This window comes from Sphaerodactylus townsendi, linkage group LG08, assembly GCF_021028975.2.
Source record: "Sphaerodactylus townsendi isolate TG3544 linkage group LG08, MPM_Stown_v2.3, whole genome shotgun sequence".
NCBI lineage: Eukaryota > Metazoa > Chordata > Lepidosauria > Squamata > Sphaerodactylidae > Sphaerodactylus > Sphaerodactylus townsendi.
Genome location: NC_059432.1, coordinates 86595957 through 86610645, shown reverse-complemented (window position 1 = coordinate 86610645; position 14689 = coordinate 86595957). Strand labels below are relative to the sequence as shown.

General features: G+C 45.6%; 1 protein-coding gene across 1 annotated transcript in view; it reads right to left on the bottom strand.

The window, feature by feature from the left end:
- Positions 1-14689, bottom strand: part of RNF13 (ring finger protein 13) — a 59479-nt gene that overhangs the window by 35367 nt on the left and 9423 nt on the right. The window contains exons 2-3 of the mRNA XM_048505566.1: positions 10828-10954; positions 860-940 (exon numbers count right to left, since the gene is read on the bottom strand). Of these exons, the coding sequence (XP_048361523.1) occupies positions 860-940; positions 10828-10941 (195 nt within the window). The 5' untranslated portion in view covers positions 10942-10954. The remainder of the gene's footprint in view (positions 1-859; positions 941-10827; positions 10955-14689) is intronic.

Sequence of the window (14689 nt, the reverse complement as noted above, 5' to 3'; positions counted from 1 at the left end):
CTCTGACTCACAAGTGCGAGAGTGGACTTTGTCTATGCTATTCCACATGTGGCAACCAAGAACAAGCTGATTCACAAGGATGTGAAAAGAAAAAGGCACCACCCCATTGGTGGATACGGCGTTATATCTCCTGCACAAATTTAACAGCTGTACAGATTTTAACAATAGAATTTTCAAAGACTCTGTAAATGACAGGAGGTAAATTGTGAAGACAAAATGAGCTGGTCTAGAGGTTATGGGAAATCTAAGAGTAACTGATCGTTCACACTGTGGCACTAATGGAATATAATATTTACAATGTGGTATGAATGGTTAGTTTAATGGAGATAGTTAGAGCAGATCTCAGTCCAGCAGCACACTATAAAACAGCCAGAAAGCCCTAATTAAAAGCCTATGCTTTTCTTCAAACATAATTTTTGGTAACTAGATCGTCATGCAAAGCATAAGCTCTGAGCTACAACTCAAAATTATTTCAATACTTTACTCATTCAGAGTCCTAAAATTGAGAATCTCTTTTCAAGATGTAGATCAAATGGGGTTTTAGATCAAGATTTAGATGAAATGTTTTTTTTTCAGGATTTAGGTCAAATACATATAAATGACAGCTGTAGGATCAACTACTTCCCCACAGATTCTGTATCTTTAACTGCAGTATGCCAGATAGAAACTCAGCAGGTACAGCTCTTCTCAAGTAACTAAATTTCAGACTGCTGTACTGTTTGTTAAATCTTCAGAGCCTCTGTTCAGAAACAGTGGGAACACCAACACCATCGATATGAAGATGCATGTTAAACACTCATCAAGCTGCAAGTTAAAATAACATTTAATTATCCCGTTTTTTCTGCTTGCTGGCACTTACCTTTAAGCCTTCTGAGGGCAACCTGTAGCCAAACCTTGCTGGCAAGTCATCAAATGTCTGTGATGTATTTTCAAAATTGTACTGTATACAAAAGAAACACAAGTCATATCGGAAACCACATAACATGTGCAACATAAAAGACTTTTGTACAAAATCATTAACATACAGTTAAAAATATGAACAGCATAGTGGATTTCCAATATGTGATTCCTCGTTCATTCACCAGCATCCTACCTGATCTCAGGAAGAAGAACAGATTATCATGCCCAACAATGCAGCTTCTTGTCCAAGACCTGACAGTGTTCCTTGACTCATCTATTGGCCTATAACAATTTCATTTCCTCACACAGCTCTATCACATTAAAATCCCCAAGATTTCCAGCAACCACAGATGTTTGGCATGACCTAAATTCTACAGAGTTGGAAAATGTTGCAATACCTTTTCAAGACTGTAAAAAGTGAAAAAGACCCCTAATAATAAAATAGTGCCAAACCAGAGGGGACACCCTCTAGAGCAGGGGTAGGGAACCTGCGGCTCTCCAGATGTTCAGGAACTACAATTCCCATCAGCCTCTGTCAGCATGGCCAATTGGCCATGCTGGTAGGGGCTGATGGGAATTGTAGTTCCTGAACATCTGGAGAGCCGCAGGTTCCCTACCCCTGCTCTAGACAAGCCTTAACTATGGACTAAAGTGATACATTATTTTTCTAAATCCTAGCCCCCAGTAAATGTCACAGGAAAACCAGAAGTGTTAACAAAATCCTGGGATTGTGCAATACACATTATTCTTTTACCTGTGACTTTTCTTTTGTCTCTAGCCAATGAATGGAGTAAATCCATTTGATGAAAGAGACTTCATTATTTAGGAAACTTGCCCCAGAGCTAGCAGAAATCATATTATAGTACATTCATGGCACTGAAGCCTTGCCATTAATAAAGGTTGCCATGAGACGGGAGACTAGCATTGCCAGCAGGCTGGAGAAAAAGTCCTGTCCATTTAATAAAGGCTTAAAGAATAGAAATAAGGTAAGAAGGTAAATAACATCCTATTATACCTCTAAGGGAGAAGGCATTTATTTCAGGCCAGTAAGCAGCCCTGAAGGGGAGTGGGAAGGGAGAACCTGAAAGTGAACCTTCTGGACGAGCAAACAGATCCAAACTGGGACTGTCAATATTTTTTAAAAAATCTTGGACTGAATCTAGGCAGAGTTGGAGCAGCCAAAACTATTATGCTTGCAGGGAGAGTAAAGTTCAGTGGAAGACAAATCTGTTTGGAAAGAATTATTAGATAAGGGATAAAGGAAACTAGAAGTAGATTTTTACAGAGAATAACTGAACTCTCTATTTGCATATTACTTTAACAAAGGAGAAGACAGTTGTACATAATTTCTAAAGAGAGTTGTTGGGGCTTGGGCCTGTTTGACAGTCACACCCTGTAAACCAGAATAACTGGGGTTGACAGGAGAACATGACGACAGGTACACTGAGCTTATTCATGATGGAGAAAGAAAAGTGTTTCTTCCATCATACTAGAACTGAAGATGATTCAACAAAGTTGACTGGAAATGTTTTAAAAAGTGCTTCTTCACAATTATAAACACAAAATTCACTGTCACTGCCAACATGGTGTAATTACTAGAGGGTGGGACTAAAGTCTGGGAGACCCGGGTTTGAATCACCACTCTGCCACAGAAACTCACTGGATAACCTTGGGCCATTCATATGCTCTCAAGCCTAACCTACCATACAGGGTTGTTGGGAGGATAAATTGGAGGAAAGGAGAATGAGGACCCATTTTGAATCCTCACTCAGGTGGGATACAAATTGAATAATAAAGATGTGGTGATAACCACAAGACTAGGGGCTTTTAAAAGAGTGTTTCCCTATTTGGAGACAATATGTCACTAACACCTGCTGTTGGGTGGGAGGGGGGTGACATTGCACTTTTGGGTTGCTTGTCCACTATGGAACACAAGGAACTGGACTAGATGGAACTCTATGATCCAATAAGTCTCGAGATGCCATAACAATCTCTCTCTGTCGGACTGACTATCTAACCTGCAATTGTTTAGCAGTGAGGCAAACATACGTTTTTCTACTTCAGCACTTTCACTTGCTATTTCCAGGGCTCAGCCTGGCACTAAAAACAAATGCTAGTGTTTGCTCACATTGAATCAACAAATTAAGCCCAGGGCAAGACATTTTTTTCTCCCTCAGTGGGTTGAGCTTGCTTTTTTGTGTGTGTATTTTTAGTGTGACTTTATGTCCTCTGCTTCTTAGGAAGTAGCAACACAAGGCGAGCATGCATGTTGAAGGAAAGAAGGACATAACAGTGACGACTAGTGAGATGGCAGGGCTGAAGAGAAATATTCCACACTGCTGTGGGCAGGAAAGGCTCTATGAGCTGGACATGCAGGGGGAATGTTGAAAACTGTAGGTTAAGAAACCTCCCCAAAAGCAAGAGCTTGGAAAAGAACCACTTTTTAAAAATCAAAAACAGACATTAATACTTTAACTGGTAGGCTACTAATTATTTAATTTTGTGTTATTTACATATTTATAGTCCATCTTGCTCACAAGGACTCAATGCAGATTATACATAGCAAGTTGGTACAATTAACAAAATGGGACATTCAATAGCCAATGCAGTAGGATTTCAGAGGTCTAGGATGCCAGAAAGAACTGAAGCATCACATATAAGTATTAACACACCACATTAAGTGGTACAGAAATTACATAATTACAGCAGTATAGCACACAGCCCCAAATCATTTATCCAGGAAAGTCTGTGAACCATTTTGTACAGTGCAACCCTATTACCTGCGCAGAAAAGCCCTCTTGAATAGTTCAGTTTTGCATATTTTGCAGAAGACAGAAGAGGTCCATTGAATACTTACTGTGAAGGGCCTTTCTACTGGACGGCAGGGGGATATCTTGATAGGGTGTCTTCTTCACCAATTGCAAGGAGGCAGGAACTAATTAACGAAGTAACGCCTTCTTCCTGTGAGGTCACGACTCCTTCTAGCCTCAGTATCCATTTTTGGCCAAGCAGTCACATAACAGGGACCACAGGAAGACAAACAAGAACATCGAACAGATCAACAATAAACTAACAGTTGCTCCCCAGGACAACCTGACCTAAACTAGAGCGTTAACATTGGGGACTGATAGCCCCCAGGAGTCAAGATCCCCCGTGCAGGTCCAGTGAAAGCGCCCTTCACCAGTAAGTATTCAATGGACCCTTCTTCTACTGTGAGGGGGATAATGCTTGATAGGGAGCTCCAGAGCAGTGTCCCCAAAACTAGGAATTCAGGGAAGCATCAGTCCCCCATGATATTCTCAATGCCTAGCTTCCGAAGGCTCGCCGAGGCTGAAGCCAAGAGTTCAGTTTGTAAATGTCTTACAAGCGCATGAGATTAGCGACCAGGTGGCGTAGTTTTGCAGATCTCCTCCACTGGTTCGGCGTAATTTTAGGAAGGTCGTTGGCGGCAGCGATACTAATGGAATGGGCTGTCACCCCTGGCCGGAATGGGTAAGCGCTTGTGCTTTGTATGCCTCAATGTCGTAGCCTCTGAGCGTGGTGCTGATGGCTGCTTTTGGCATAGAGTAAAGCCCACGTTGGGAGGGCTTACGGTGATGAACAGCTTCCGCTTTTTCCTCAGGGCTCTGATCTGATCAGAAAGGCTTTGAGTGCCGCCCGCACATCCAGGGTGTGCCAGAGCTTCTCCTTAGGATGGTTTAGGTTAAGCCAGAATGGCAGACGTAATCTGATATTTCCTGTTTTAAATGAAATGTCGAATGAATTTTTTCTTGGGCTGAACGTCGGGTCCAGTCTAAGGGTCACCCTGTCTGAGTGGAAGATGCAGGGAATTTTCTGTCGGAAGACAGGAGCTTGCAGTTCTGGCTGACTGGCTGATGCTTAATTGGCCAGTAGGAACAGAGTTTTCATTCCTCACCCAGCGCCAGCGACATCGATTAGAATGGGTTCGAAGGTGAAAGCTTCGTTAGATGCGACCAAGACTGCACATGCAATCTCCAGGTAGGGAACCTGTGAATTACCGGAGGTTTAGCTTGAGAGACACTCCTCTAAGGAACGCGCCTCACGTCAGGGTGTTTGGCTGCATGGTGTTGCCCCCTTGATAGGCGCGCACACCGTGGAGATTGCTGCCAGGTTGCGCGATCTCAACGAAGCGCTTCGCAGGCCCAGATCAAATCCTTTCTGTAGGAACTCTAGGATGTTCCTTTGATTGCCGGTTTCTCCGGGTCTATGTCTCTGATTTCGGCCCATTGCTGGCGAATAGGTTCTCCACGCAGGCATTGTAAAATGTTAATAGTGGGATTTCTTCCGTGCACCATGATGGTGTTGGTGACCCTTTCGGAGTAGCCTTTTTTGCACTAGTCTTTTTCCTTTCACACGCATGCACGCCGGTCAAGCCAAAAGCCAATGTTGGATCGAGGGTGAAATAAGCGGACCTTGCATTAGCAGGTCTGGGGCATGTTAGTAGTGTACAGAGGCTGTCCGGGCTGGCTAGCTCCTGGATGGTGGGAAAACCATGGCCTCCGTGGGCCATCATGGATTGCCAAATTGGTAGGATGACTGTTGCCTGCTCCAAGATGATTTTCCGTCAGGAGGCGTGGGATTAATGGGAATGGTGGGAATGTGTATAGCAGGTCCGGCGGACCCACTTCACCGTCATCGCGATCTATTGTTTCCCTCCATGAGTCGGCTGGAAGAACCTGGAAAAGAACCTGGCTGTCTGGGCATTCTCTCCGGCCGAGGCTAGAGGAGGTCCACTTCCTGGGGTTCCGAAGGTTTTGCAGATCAGGCGGAATACCATTGGGTTCAGCTGCCATTCTCTCGCTTCTTGTATCTGCTGTCTGCTCAACCAGTCTGCTTGGTTGTTTAGCTTTCCCTTGATGTGTTATTCCCCAGCACCAGCTTGACTGTGCAGGTTGTCCCTCTGCCCAAGACAAGATCTTTCTGCTTCTTGATGCAACCTCGGGGACCTTGAGCCCCCCTGGTTGTTGACATACATTTTGGCCGTCACGTTAGCCGGTCCCGATTAATGACGATGTTGTTGTTGTGATCCTTTTGGAAGTGTCTTAAGGCCAGAGCTATGGCTCTGGTTTCCAGTATGTTATTGATGGCGAAGTTTTTGTTTCTTTTTCCTCCCATCTTCCCCTGTACATATTTGCCTTTGAGTCGAGGGTGGCTCCCCATCCCCTGCAAGGCTGGCATCTGTGAAGATCCTGTGGACGCCTTCCCGTGGCAGGTAGCGCCTTTGCCCGCTTCTGTAGGGTTCCTCTTGATTAGCCACCATCGGGAGAGACTGTAGCGGACTGAGTTCGGGATGACGATATTTTTGTCCCGCTTTTGGATTATGTCCTCCTTGAAATCTGCGCAGGAGGGTGTTGCAGTGGCCTGGCATGGAATGCGGGCCCACTGGTTCAAGGTCCATCACAGAAATGAAGAGACCCAGGAGGCTGGCTGCCTTGAGCAGTGCCGGATGCCTGGCCCGATTAGCAAAGCTGAAAGGAGTTGCTTGTTGGATTCTCTGGATCTTTTCTTGAGGGATGAACAGTGAGTCCTTTTCCTGTGTCCAGGATGGCTCCCCAGGTGCCTCGATCCTTCTTTTGGTCTTCGATTGAGCTCTTTTCGAGGTTGACCATGAACCCGTCGCGCTTGCAGCGTGTTCACTGCACTCTGGTGACATCGGTGCACGCCTCTGTTGTCTGGATAGCTGGACCTGATTAACAGGTGCGTCTAAGTAGGGATGGATGTAATTCCTCCTCTCTCCAGACCTAAATTACCTTGGACCTAGAAGTATCTTTGAGAACGTTCTGGGGCCGTGGCCAGTCCAAATGGGAGCGCTTTGTATTGGAAGTGTTGCAGGCCCACCGCAAACTTCAGGAACTTGCGATGGGAGCCTGGTGGATCGGGATGCGCAAATACGCCTTCCGTAGGTCTAGGAGAGGTCAAGAATTCGTTGTGCTGCAGGGCTGCAGATATAGTTGGAGAGAGTTTCCATAACGGAACCCTCGAGCAATCGAATTGACTTGTTGACTGTCCTTAGATCTTCAGCACTGCTCTGCAATCCCATTTCGCTTTGGGGACTGTAAAAAGTGTGAATATGTTCCTAAGAATCTCTCCTGCAGTGGCACTGGCTCTATTGCCCTGAATGTTTAAAAAAAGGTGATCCCACTGCCTGAGAGGGTTAAGAGGGGCCTTGGCCCGGCCGTGTCGCCAATAGCGGAGATGGTATGAACTGTGTGGTTTTGGAAACTTTGCGAGGCATCCCTCTATCACATAGCCTTCTTGAACTACCTCCCTGGCCCAACCTGTCTATATGTGGGCCCTGCCAGGCTGCCTGGAACCTGGAGAGACGTCCCCCAATAGGGGGGATCCAGGTAGTCATTGTTTTGAAGTCTGGCTTGAATGGTTTTCCCTGTTTCGAGTTTATGTGGTTGTTTTTGGAAGTTTTTTTGTTCGAAAGGAGCTCTGTTGGCGGTGCTGCTGCTGCCAGCTTGGTTTTGAGGACTCTCCGGAGTATCTGGGAGCACTCTGTTGGAAGCCCGAAACGTGGTTCTGGAGCTGGAGTTGCTTTTCTCCTGTCTCCTACCGATTTGGGCATTTGCCTCTCTTTTTTGTCCTTAGTTTTCGAGCAAGTAACTTGCCCGGTCTAAATGTTTGCCAAATAAAGCCTCTCCAAAATAGGAGAGTAAAAGGCCCTTCCACCACGCGTTTTGACCGAGCATCCGCTGTTACAAGAGGCGGAGCCAGCGTTTCGCCTACTGGCGATCATGGTGGATGCCATAAGGGCCCTGGCTATGAGAGCTGATGTGGCATCCACGCGTGGCATCAGCTATAAAGGCAGAAGCCAGGAGCACCCGGCTCCACTCCCTCTCTGGTGGCAGAGGTCCCATAGCAGGGATCGCTTTCCAGGATCCCTTCTTGAGCCCACGCCTTATGCTGGCTCTGGAGACCGTGGAGGCCGGAGTGAGGGCCTTAATGGCTCGCGGCCATCCACTCTCAGGTACCGTATATTGGGAGGGCTGCCTCCGACCTTCTATCTAGCTAATCTCTAATATTGCCCTCTCCTTCCTTGTGACCAGTGTCCCCTGAGTGGAGAGCTGCCACCGGGCATTTCGCTTCTATGGCTGAGTGCCTGTAACATTGGTGGGCGACTAATGGGGGGGGGGGGTGGGGAGAGGACCAGGTATGTCTTTTATCTGACGCATCGCAGTAGGGAGGCGTTTTGTGCGCCTGCTGGTTTGAGCCATTCTCTATCTAATGCGCCCTACGAGTATTCCGGGATCGGAAAAAAGCTTTGCCCCTTCTTGGTCTGGAGGGAAGTAGTCTAGTTTGTTTCCTTTGGGTAGCCCTTAATGGGCTTTGTGGGAACAATATCAGAGTCAGGGTCTGCTGGGGGGTCTTCTGCCCCCTCCTGATCTTGCAGGTCTAAAGCTGATATGGACTTTGTGATCAGTAGTTGGAGGTCCTCTAATTTCAAAAAAAATTTTGGGACTGCTCCTGCTTAACCCCTCTATGGCCGTTTCCCTCTGCATCAGAGAACCTTTCCTCCCTGTCCCTTCTTCGTCCTCGGAGGAGTTCTCTTCCTCCTCCGGGAACTCAATGGGATTCCTGTACTGGCGCCTTCCCTCCGCCTCTCTTTGGCTGGTCGTGGCTGCCGTTTTACTGCGGCCTGCCTGCGCCGGGGCGGCGCGCCTCTCCCTGGCCTCCCAGGGGCCTTGTCTATTTGTTGGCCAAAAGCGTAGCGAGCGAACTCTTCTACCAGCGTAGCGCGTTGTGCCAGGCCGCTGGGACTGCCCGTTACGCCGCGGTTGCTGGCAGAAGGTGGGGCCATGGACTCCGCCCCCTCCCCCCGGGGCCCCGGCTCTTGCCTTGTCAAGGAGGTCGTTGCCTGGACTGGGGCTTCCGGATCTTCTTGGCCGGGGGGGAGCACCGGGGACTCCGAATCCCGCATGGGGTGAGGAACCGGGTGTCGGAGCCGGGCCGCTTAACGGCTGCGCCCTCGGGAAGGCGCCAAGCTCCCGTCCGTTGCAGGGCGGCGAGGCCGCTTGCTCACGGGCGCCGGGTCCCGGCCCTTGCCGGGCTGCTTTCTTCTTCTTCACGGGAGGTCCCCTGCTGGAGCCTCCGCAGGGGCGAAGTGGTTTTGCCCTGAGTCGATCTTGTTCCCTCCGCAGCGGAGCGGCCAAATCCCTCCCTGGGGGGTGTGAAAGAGCCGGTCGACATCTTAGGCGGGGAACCAAGCGTCTTGCGCGGCGAATTTGTCTTAAACCTAATTCACTCCTCTTTTCCCTAAACGTTTTACACACTAAGCGGGGGAGGGGAGTGACACAAAACACCAAGAAACAAGTACACACACAAACTCAACATAAGACTCCTATGTGCTAGATCCTTAAGGAGCTAAGCACAAACGCATGCACTCCTTGCAGGCAGGAAAGAATACTGAGGCTAGAAGGAGTCGTGACCTCACAGGAAGAAGGCGTTACTTCGTTAATTAGTTCCTGCCTCCTTGCAATTGGTGAAGAAGACACCCTATCAAGATATCCCCCGCCGCCAGTAGAAGAGAGGGAGCTTTCCTAACCTTGGGCAGGCCTTCCACAATGTAGGAGCCACAACTGAGAAAACTCACACATGGGCAGTTGTTGGTTTTGCCCATTTGCAGGTTGGCACCTGCAGAAGCCCCTGCTGACACGAGCAGAATTGTCAGGGTGGAGCACAGGGAGAGAAGCGGCCCTGTAAGTAAAAGGAGCCAAGGCCTTGAAAGGCTTTGCATGTGATAGGCAATACCGTAAACTGAGTCCAGTGACAGACTGGTAGCCAATGGAGTGTCTGCAGAATGGGAGTATTACACGTGCTCCATCTAGCTCCTGTGAACAGCCAAGCTGCAGCATATTGGACCAGGAGTTTTCAAACTGATTTTGAGCAGAGATCAATGCACAGCGCATCACACCTGTCTAGTTTCAATGCTATTGTGGTGTAGATCTAGGTGGCCACGTCAGCGAAATCAAGGTAAGGGACCATCTAACGGGCTAAGCTAAGTTGGTAGAAAGCCTTTTTGCAGCTGCATTAACTAGTAAATAGTAACTCTAATATTAATTTAGGTTGTTGACAATGAAAAACAACACGCTTTACTAATTTCTATATTAAAGCTAATCTTCAAGTTCTATGAAGCAGTTAATTCATCTCACTTCTATGTAACCCGATCCTCTGTGATTTGATGACAAAGACCCATTACTACCTTCAAATAGCATGAGTGAGTGAGTGAGTGAGTGAGTGAGTGAGTGAGTGAGTGAGTGAGTGAGTGAGTGAGTGAGTGAGTGAGTGAGTGAGTGAGTGAGTGAGTGAGTGAGTGAGTGAGTGAGTGAGGTAGGTCACAGCGGACCTGAATGGTTTTCATGGCAAAAGAGGTTCAGAGATGGTTCGCCACTGCCTGCCTCTGCATGGGCTAAGATAGTTCTGAAAGAACTGTGACACTGGCTCATTCCGCACATGCAGAATAATGCACTTTCAAACTGCTTTCAGTGCTCTTTGAAGCTGTGCGGAATAGCAAAATCCACTTGCAAACAGTTGTGAAAGTGGTTTGAAAATGCATTATTTTGCGTGTGCGGAAGGGGCCTGACTCAAATTCACCTAGCAGACTTCATGTGGAAGAGCTGAGAATCAAACCTGGTTCTCCAGATTAGACTTCACTGCTGTTAACCACTACATCATGCTGGCTGTCGCATTCATCTTGCCAGTCCCCAAACCCAAGATCACTTCTCATTTTTGGTTTAACCACTTAAATCCAGCTGAAATTTTCTGAAGAAACTATAGGGAAATTCCATTCTTGTGCCATTTTGTGTTAAAGGCCTAATTCTGTAAGACACCACTAAAAACACTGTTCCTTTAGAAATAAAAAAAAGAAATAAAAAAATCAACACCGTTTTTTACAATACTTACTGCTAAAATGTCCGCCTCCACAGGCAATAGATTTAGAAAAGCAAACAGCTGAACAGTGAGAATGGTGTAAATCTGAGTGGCAGACAGCATTAGCATTCCTATTGACAGCAGCATTTTAATTCAATTCCTGAAAGAAAAAAAAGGAAGTCAGGAGACACAACAGGTATTTACATCCGAATTCAAAAGGAACATCTAGCTGCTCCCCTGCATAAAGCATCTTGGGCCTACGTTATTACAGCAGCATCTTGTCAAAAACCATCAAGGTAAACGGATCCTGATGCAATATTTTTCATTCGCAATCCTGTTATGAAAACTGATTTACTCAGTGAGCCAGAAGTTGGGTTTAGGCCATTATAATATGCTCAGCAGCAGTAGGTGTTTTACTCAGTCCCACTCATTCTGCATCTTTACATTCTTATCTATAGCTTCACATAATCTGCTATTGCCACTGCCGATAGTGAGTATCATTGTCCTATCCTTCTAAATTAACAAAGATCTTAACATCAGCACCACTGCAAATATGAAAGGTGCAATGAAGTAGCTGCACATCTGTGTACCATCCCGAGTGCTCTTCTGCCAGGGGTTTATAGAAACGACCATAAACAACATTTCATTAGGAGCTAGAAGAATGCACAGGGAACATTTTAAAAAATTAATGTACAAGAATCCCAGACCAAGCCATTCATAGAAAGTATACACATTTAGAAAATCCTGTTGTGAAGAGTGCAATTGTTGCGTGCATGTTGGAAGAGAGGATCCTTCAAGTAAATGGGCCCCAGGCCACAACGGGTTTTTAAGACAAGTGCCAGAACTTTACACTAGACCTAAAAACAGACAGCTGGTGAAGGGACTTTATGATTAGTGAGTGGATGTAGTCCTTATGGCTACAGCCTGCAAGAGAATAGGCCACCCCATTTTGTAGCACCTGAAGTTTTCTCCAGACCACCTTCAAGGAAGTCCCATGTAGTGTAATATATCCCTAAGATTCCCACAGCACAGATGAGAATGCCATCGGATGTCTGCAAAAATGGGGACAATTCCCAAATGAAATACCACTGAGTATTTTTATTTATTTTGTTCCTGCATAAAACCTCTTCTCTAGCAGAAGGCCAGGATCCAACAGAATTCCCAAGTTTTTAACAGTGTTCTTCAATTATAAGTGATGCCTCTTCAATAATGCAGAAAACTACTACATTATACACATACATTCCTTACCAGCACTCAGAGGTGTAGCTCCAAGGGGGCAGGGGCGCATGTCCTTGTGGGGATATGGTGAGGTTGTTCCAGGGGCGGGGCAGGGCAGGGGCGGAGGCTGCACCAGTGCACCGAGCGCTTTTCCCCCTTGCTATGCCTCTGCCAGCACCAGCTCCATTCTAATTGACTTCAATTTTTATTCTCCCTCAGTCACCCAACCAGCACATTCAGACACTGGCTCAGGAAAGATTGCAGTTCATGGCAATTTAATCAATTTACTTTGTATTTATCCCTGTTTTCTCCCCAGTGGAGACTCAAAGTGGCTTAGATAGTCTTGGCTCTTCCATTTCACCTCACATTGAATTCACCTGAAAATGAAATAGTGGCCAGCTTCCATGGCAGCATGGGGATTTGAACCTGGATCTCCTAGATCCTTGACCAACACCCTAATCACAATGCCAAAAAGACCTAAATCATTTTAACATGGCTCACCTAGACTGATCTCTTCTTCTGTGCATTTCAGCAGTATGGTGTGGCCTACAGTTTCAAAAGTGGTCAAATGATCTAATAACAAGAGCAGCAATACATTGTCATCTATTAGATTACACGTGTCATCTACCAATGCCACTAAAGCCATTGCTATGTCAGAGACAAGTCTCAAGACTGAAAAGAATCAAGCTCTTTATAAGCATACAGAGCAAGCTGGCTTGTAATCCACATTAAGTGTGTTATTTAAGTTCCAACATTCAAGTGATATATAAGTATTTCCTCTTCCATTTTCATTCACACTACCAGCTTCCAAACACTGACTGCTATGGCCCCAATCCCAGCTATCACCACAAGCAGCACAGAGGACCTTGAATCTGAATCCCTCATCTCACTATCTCGGTATCTTCTTCCTTTCCATGTGCCCTCTAGTTCACTATCCTGTGGGTCTTTTTAACCTGACGCAACATCTGCAGAACAAATATTGAAACAGTCTAACAGTCACTTTTATGTCTTCTTAAGCTAGAGATTTGTCTTGGGACAAGCTACAACAACAGACAAATATCAAGCCCCTCTTATCTTCACCCTCCAAAAAGCAGCCTCTGAAACAGATAAAATCTAATGCAAACGACATTGTTCTCGAATGCATTCACAAGTCAGTTTTCTAAACTTTTCCAAACTTAAACATGTATCTCGTCCTGCAGCACTAAAATCAGTAACACTGCTCCTTTATAGTTGTCCTTACTGAGCATGTTGGCAAGGCCAAATACAAATAAAGCTTGTCATGTTTAAGAACTCCACGTGACACCCTGAAGCCCTGTAATATGGCTGAATCTCAGAACAACCAGAAAACTTATATGCAGAAACATGTAAGAAATCACATGACTTTGGATCATAAAGAAGTCCTATATAAGGAATATCTGTTCCACTTTCAATGCAATCTCTTTTGGAAAAAAGAGGAACAGATACAAGAGTTGGGGATAAACAAATATAATGAGGCATATGCTATGCTTTCTTTTTCATTGATTTCGGTAGACAGAATGTAGAATATTCCGTTACACTGGTGCTTTCATTTCCCTGGGAAAGGGATGTGACTTCTTGCACAGTGTACCACACTCAACAGAGAAAATTTCAAATGCCACCAGTGACTGAAGGCCTGGAAAAAAACAAGAAAAAACAGAAAGATATATTTCTGCTGCTTCTCACCTCAGGGCTCCCTCTCCTCCCAATTTTTTCAATGGAAAATTTGGGAAAGCACTAAAAAAACCAGCAAAATATTTATTCTTTGCAAAGAAGGAAATACTTTTTAATACAAGGTTTCACTCCCTCAAAATGCATAGCAAGAAGAGATTTATGTAAGACAACATACAGCATTAAGAAATTTCCACAAATATTGTCAGCACATACTATATATTTTTCCGTGTCAACAATAAACATACTGTTAAAATGTGAATAATTTTGACAACAATCAAAATGCTAAATATATTAAAAATGTCTGATAACACATCTTCAAGCGATCAGTGTAACAAAATGCAACTTGATAATGGAAATCCTACTTATTTATGACTGCATGAGACTGTCTATATCAGGGGTAGGGAACCTGTGGCTTGAGAGCCGCATGCGGCTCTTCTGCCCTTGCACTGCGAATCCACGAGCCGAGCCGCTGGCCCCATCCTTGCCCGCCCTGCAGGCAGCAGGGCGGACGCATCCATGCGCTTCTCAGAATGAGCGGAGTAAAAGGTAAAAAAACCCAAAATATACAGTGTTATCTTTATTTTAAATGTCAAAAATTATTTGCGGCTCCAAGTGTTTTCTTTTCCCATGGAAAACAGGTCCAAATGGCTCTTTGAGTGTTAAAGGTTCCCTACCCCTGGTCTATATCTATATAATATGCTCTGTACACTACAAAATTTGTTTTCTAATTACAACTTCCTTTTTCTTATCTCGCTCAGAGCACCGGGTGCCACAGCTTGCAGCTCCATCTCAAGTACAGGATATTTGAACAGTTTTGCTGGTAGAAAGTTACCAGTACGATCCCCAAAAAACTCACAACTGTCTAAATCCACTGAGGCAAATGGGTATAGGAGGGTATAACTTCTTAGGATATCATTGTAAGGGATTTACTCATTTAAGCTGCATAAATACACCAGTCCATACTATTTCACACGCTGAGTTATAAATT